Here is a 5,714-nt window from a genome sequence, read left to right on the forward strand (position 1 = left end):
GTGTGCACACAGGGTGGGCGGGTGGGCGCATGAGTGTGTTTGGCTTGCGGGGGGATGATGCATCAGGGCGTTGGCGAGGGCAGAGAGCAGCCCGTGTTATGGTTTGCTGTGATCAAGGGGGTTGGGGCCGGCCGGCAGGTGCGACCGCCGCGCGGGGGCCACGGTACAGCGCCAGCCGCCAACTCTACACCAGAGACGCTCGAGGCGGGCACCAACAGACCGAGCTTGGCAGGGGGCAAGCCGCGGGGCGTGCTTGAAATCGGCGAAAGCAGCTGCCCCGTGGCGCATGCGCGCGCTGCGCGACTCTCGCCCAGCCCCCAGCCACAGGCACCACCCATTCCTACGCGGCGCCGCCCCGTGTCCCATCTCCGCCTGGCAGCTCACCAGTAGAGCGTGATGCGGCCGCGCCTGCTGGGCGGCTGCGCAAAGCCCCCCAACCCCTGCGGCAGGTCCTCGAAAATGCCCGGCCCCAGGGCCATGGCCTGGGAGGTTTGAGCGAGGGGCGAGGGAGGGTGGTGGGGGTGACACGTGGCAAGCGGGAGGGGCGGCGAGGTGGAGGGCGCAGGTCGCGGCGGGGCTGGCCTGAGGAAGGGGGGAGCCATTGCACCCGGCAAGGAGTTGCACCCCGCCTGAATGCATCGCACGAGACAGGTCGTGATTGCTGAACACAGCATCTACACCAAACGAACCCGCGCGCGTGCGCGTTGGCGCATGGCTGTCCACTCGCGCATGCATGTCGCCGCCTCCTGCCTCGCCCCACCTGCAGGGCTTCCTCCGCCGACCCGCTGCTGATCTGCCGCTGCAGCTCGGCGGCCGCAGCCGCTGCAGCAGCCGCTGCGGCCGCGGCCGCCGCCGTAGGCTCCGCGTCGCTGGCGCTGTCCTCCTCCTCAGGCAAGGGTACCCATTTGTCTTTTTGCCGCGCCGCCGCTGCCTGCTGCGCCGCCGTCGCGATTGCGGGCCTGGCCCCGCCGCGTGCGACGGCCGGGAAGCGGCTGGGCCCGGTGCCCGCCGCGCCTGCACCGCTGTTGGCGCCGCTGGCGCGCAGCCCGGGGCTGACGCCGGCGGCCTGTGCGCGCTGGGTGTGCGCCTGCATGTGGGCGAGCACCGTGCTGGTCTGAAGCGCCGGCGGCGAGCCGTTCAGTGGCTGCAGCAGGGGTGCCAGGTCGCGGCGGCGGCCGCTATTTGAAAAGGACATCGCCGCCGCGCACGCCCCTAGGGCGGCTGCTGTCCCCTAGCGAGCGATCCTTGCTGATCAAAGCGCTACTGGCGCGAGTGCGCAAACGTTGAGGCGGCGCCGCCTCGCGCTCGTTACGCAGCCGCGATTATAGCTCTGTCAGTGTTTTGAATCGTAGTCCAGTTATAAGACTAGCGTCTCAGCGAGCGCAGGCGCGTTTGCAGCGCGAGGTGCGGGGTTTCGTCGGTCGAACAGGTCAGGTGACTGGCTTGTAGGACTGTTGGTGGTCACAGATTCAATTGTGCCCAGTGAAGCGATAGTCTTTGTGTGCGCAACGTTTGCGCGAAAGGAACTCACAGCGTGATCTCAAGATCTTTTTGACAGCCACGACAAACGAGGCCATGCAGGCAAGCCAGACAGGGCGCGTTTGCGCATTTGTACGCATGCATGTGTGTTTGGGGCATGCGCACTAGTTGAGGTGCATGTCACGCCCGCTTGCCTCGCCCACGCAGCGTGCTGGCAGGCGACTTTTGGCATCGCTGCTGCAGCGCACGCGGCTGGCGGCCGGGGCCCAGGGCGTCTCACAGCAGCAGGGCGGTCTGGCATGTAGCGATCCGGGCACGTCCCCGTCTGCAGCTGCCCCTGACATTTGCCAGCGAGCAGTTGCGACCACTGCAACTGAAGCAGTGCGGCGCGTTGCATGGCTCCACAGGGGCAATGGGATGCACGCATGCAGGGCCAGCCCCCAAGCAGGCATAGTGCTAGGCTGGCAGTCAAATCAGCAGCAGTTCCGAGGGCTTGCGACATCCGGGGATGACGGCGGCAGCAGCAGCAGCAGCGGCAACAGCGCGGGTGGCAGCAGCACCGATGGCAGCAGCGGGGGCGGCGGCACAGGCAGCCCGTCATCTTTGCATGTGAGGGGGGCCGCCTGGCACGCAGCCCATAACAACCTTGCGGAAGCGTGGCGGGAGGAGACTGTATGTGCGGTGCCCACCACCAGTGCGGAGCAGCCCGCACTGTCGCTGGACAAACTCAGTACAACAGCGTACGCGTACGCCTGCAGTACAGATGGCAGAATGCACTCTGGTGCGCTCTGTCGTCGCGCCTCCACGCATCACGCCTAGCCCCTGAATCCTGCCACCCGGCACCTCCGTCCATCCATTGGCCGTTACTGTGGCCCGCCAGGCGTCAATGGACAAGCTGGTTGACGCGGCTGTTGAGCTGGTGGAGGCCGGCAAGCTGGGGCAGGCGGTGCAGGTGCTGCAGCAGGGCATCGACGTGCTGGGGGCAGCCTATCCCGGCAGGTGCGGTTTCAGGGTTGCAGGAGGGGTCGCGGGGTTGGGCAGCGTCGTCCCAGGGGTGCGGCAGGGGCAGCTCAGCACCCTGCAGTAGTGCAGGCGTTTGTCCTCGCTGCCTACTGTTATGGATTGTTTCCGGGTGTGGCGGGCGCGTTGCCTAACAGGCCCGTCTGAACCTCCCTGGCCCAGACGGCTATCTTAAAACCATACCCTGCGCTCACAACCCCACGTCTGGCCCCCAGCCCTGAGCTGGGTGAGCTGCACAACCAGGCGGCGCTGCTGCTGTTCCTGGGGGGGCAGCCAGACCAGGCCGCGACACACGCACAGGTGAGGGCAGGAGGGGGAAAAGGCCACCCTCGCCTGACTCAAGGGCTCTCTCACCCCCACCCAGGCCTCCTTAGCCTCGCCCTCGTCACCATCACGATAAGCGTGCACATCCACACGCACATGCATGCACACGCATGACGGCAGGCTTCCCCTCCACCCTGCCCTCAACCTACCGCAGGCGGCCCTGGAGGTGACACAAGCGGTCTTCGGCGCCGCCCACCCCCTCACGGCGCACCGCCTGCTGCGCCTCGCCGCTGTGCGCGTGGGCCAGGGGCGCGGCGACGACGCTCGGCCGCTGCTGGCGGTTACGGCAGACATGCTTGGGCCCTACCCCGAGGTGCGTGCATGCGGTGAAGAGCGGGTCGCTTGCGCCGCTTTGTTTTCGAGGTGTTGAGGGTCGGGGCTCCCATGTGCGGAGCATGCGATGCCTTCCACTCCCACAGAGCCAGCACAGTACACAGGTCTGGTGGCGCCACTGTCTAAGATCTTCTGACTCTTTAAAACTGCGTGTTGTGTATGCATGCAACAACTGCATTTTCTATCTCTGTCTCACACTCGCAACCACACACACACACACACACACACACACACACACACACGCACACACACACATGCCTGCAGTCTAACAGGAACACAGCACGCAACACATCCACGCTCTTCATAAGTTCCCCTCCCCCCCCCACCACCACCACAGGATATGGGCCTCCATGAAGCCAAGTACTACCTGGGGCTGCTGCAGGTGGGTAGGCGGAGACTTGGCGCGTGAAGGGGGGCATGTCCGGGTGGAAGTGGTGCACTTTCAGCCTGATGCGGCATCTTATGCCATGCTTCTGTGTTTGCGGCAGGTCTGCATGCTGGAGACAACAGCCAACCTACAAGTGCTTCAATAATTCAATCATAATGTTTTCAAAACCTTTTCATATGGCACACTGACGCCGACTGTACTGGGTCGCCATCCATGTTCAAGACCACCAGCAGCCGAGCATGGGCAGGGAGCCTCGCCGCACTGCCGCCGCGCTCGCGCCACGATGCCCGTGCTCACCCGCACTGGCACCCTGGCCCCTGACCCTTGCAGGCTGGTGCTGCATCAAGCCCGTCGGACGTGGTTGCGGCCGACGACGCGCTGCTGGCGCCGCTCAAGGTCCTGGCGCCTGCCATGGGCCCAGACAGCATGATCGTGCGGCTGGCTGTGGGGCAGCACAGCCGGCTGGTGGGCGCGGCGCTGGACAGCGGGCGGGGCGGGTTCGCCCTGGGGGAGGCGCTGTTTCAGCAGCACATCCGCCTGCAGGTGGGGGCCCTGGGGCGGCGGGTTCTCATTTTGAGGGGTGGGCGCGTGGGGATCTGCTGGGTGTGTGCAGGGTGAGCGGCGGCAGCCTGGGCCAAGTAGCAGTTTGATTGTGCAGGATGGCGCCACGCATGGTGGTGTGACAAACGATACAGAATATTTGCTGATTCAAGGTCTGGTTTCTTGGGCGGTTCCTTGAAGCAACAATCAGTGCAAAGCTGCACACTCAAAGCTGCACGATCAAGCAGCAATTGCTCAGCCGACCACCAACCAACCGCACTCAAACACGTCCCTCCCCCCCTCCAGGAGGCCATAGCCCCGGACTCCCCGGAGCTGGGCCTCACCCTGTACCAGCTGGCCGTGACGTACTACGCGCACGACATGCTGCCGGAGGCGGGCACCGTGCTGCAGCGGGGCGCGGCGCTTGTGAGGCAGCACTACCCTGAGGGCCACGACCTGGTGCGCGCCAGGGGGGGGGGGACTCATGATAAGGGTGTGCGGGGGGGCGCGTTGGGGAGGCTGCAGGCGCAGAGTGGAGCGGGTGACGAGCAGATGCAGAGCACAAGTAGCTTGGGGGAGGGGCTCACTGGGCGTTTGCTGTCGCGCTGGCATCCTGAGTCTTGCTCTGTGGCAGCCAAGCTGCCGCATTCAGGGCTGTGACCATGTCCCATGCTGCACCCGCTTGCCTTGGCGAAATGGCGCAAACACTCAACCTTCTGCGCTGAAACCTTCCTGTACAGTACCCCCTTGCCCCCCCCCCCCCACCCTCCCCCCTCAGGTCCAGATGTTCCTGCACCGCCTGGGCATGATCTGCGCAGCCGGCCGCGACCCCCGCGCCGCGCAGCAGCTGCTGTCCGCCAGCAAGGCCTACTACGCCTCGCAGGCGCAGGGCCAGGGCGGCCCCGGCCAGGCGGAGGGGGACCACCCCCTGGCGCACGAGGCGGACGCGGGGCTGGCCATGGCCGCGTGAGCCACCCTTGGGGGGCCGCGACCTTTCAGTGGCGTGCGGGGCAGCAGGGGCCGTGCATGTTTTGAGGGCGCGAGGTGGCAGCATGAACGACGTGCACTGTCGGCGGGGCCTTGATGCAACTGTCACAACTGTTCCGGCTGCGGCATACTCCAACTTGAGGTGCAACCGGTCCAGCCCGTATCACTGAGCTCCCTGAACAGATACACATCCCACAGACGCTCACACCCTCACGCTGCCACAACCACGAATCTCAAACCTACTGCAGGTTCAAGGCGCTCAACACGCGGCTGCCGGCGGCGGAGCGGCGGGAGCGCCAAGCGGCGCTGCTGCGTGATATCGGCGCCGCCACCGCCTGCATGGCGCGGTCGCTGGGGCCGTCCCACCTGCTGGTGCTGGGCGCGCAGCGCTACGCCTCTCAGCTGGGGGCCACGGTGGCGGCGTGAGGGGCGCCCCCGGATGGGCCGGTTTGGAGGGCTGCTGACGTGGCTGACGAGTTATGGGACCGAACCTTCGGAGCCGATGCCGCCGCCCGCAGCGCCACCATGCACGGGGGCTGAGCGCGCGCCAGCTCCGCAGCCGGCGCCTCAACAGATGCCCCAGCAGGCGCCCCAGGAGCTGCAGCCACCGCATCAGGAGGCTCAACTGCAGGCCCAGCCGGTG

General features: G+C 66.4%; 3 protein-coding genes across 3 annotated transcripts; 2 read left to right on the forward strand and 1 right to left on the reverse strand.

Moving 5' to 3' along the window:
- Positions 1 to 380: 380 nt before the first annotated feature.
- MNEG_2708 (hypothetical protein) lies at positions 381 to 1,195 on the reverse strand (the record flags this gene model as incomplete). Its single annotated transcript, XM_014048807.1, has 2 exons — positions 381 to 482; positions 761 to 1,195. The coding sequence occupies 2 exons, from the start codon at positions 1,193 to 1,195 to the stop codon at positions 381 to 383; spliced, it is 537 nt and encodes a 178-aa protein (XP_013904261.1).
- A 1,170-nt stretch (positions 1,196 to 2,365) lies between these two features.
- On the forward strand, positions 2,366 to 5,054 carry MNEG_2709 (hypothetical protein; the record flags this gene model as incomplete). Its single annotated transcript, XM_014048808.1, has 7 exons — positions 2,366 to 2,478; positions 2,715 to 2,799; positions 2,978 to 3,136; positions 3,494 to 3,538; positions 3,875 to 4,087; positions 4,391 to 4,543; positions 4,863 to 5,054. The coding sequence occupies 7 exons, from the start codon at positions 2,366 to 2,368 to the stop codon at positions 5,052 to 5,054; spliced, it is 960 nt and encodes a 319-aa protein (XP_013904262.1).
- Positions 5,055 to 5,136: 82 nt separating this feature from the next.
- Positions 5,137 to 5,497, forward strand: MNEG_2710 (hypothetical protein; the record flags this gene model as incomplete). Its single annotated transcript, XM_014048809.1, has 2 exons — positions 5,137 to 5,213; positions 5,320 to 5,497. 2 exons carry the CDS (start codon positions 5,137 to 5,139, stop codon positions 5,495 to 5,497), a joined length of 255 nt encoding a protein of 84 aa, XP_013904263.1.
- Positions 5,498 to 5,714: the final 217 nt, after the last annotated feature.

The sequence above is a fragment of the Monoraphidium neglectum genome (assembly GCF_000611645.1).
Source record: "Monoraphidium neglectum strain SAG 48.87 unplaced genomic scaffold scaffold00316, whole genome shotgun sequence".
Lineage (NCBI taxonomy): Eukaryota > Viridiplantae > Chlorophyta > Chlorophyceae > Sphaeropleales > Selenastraceae > Monoraphidium > Monoraphidium neglectum.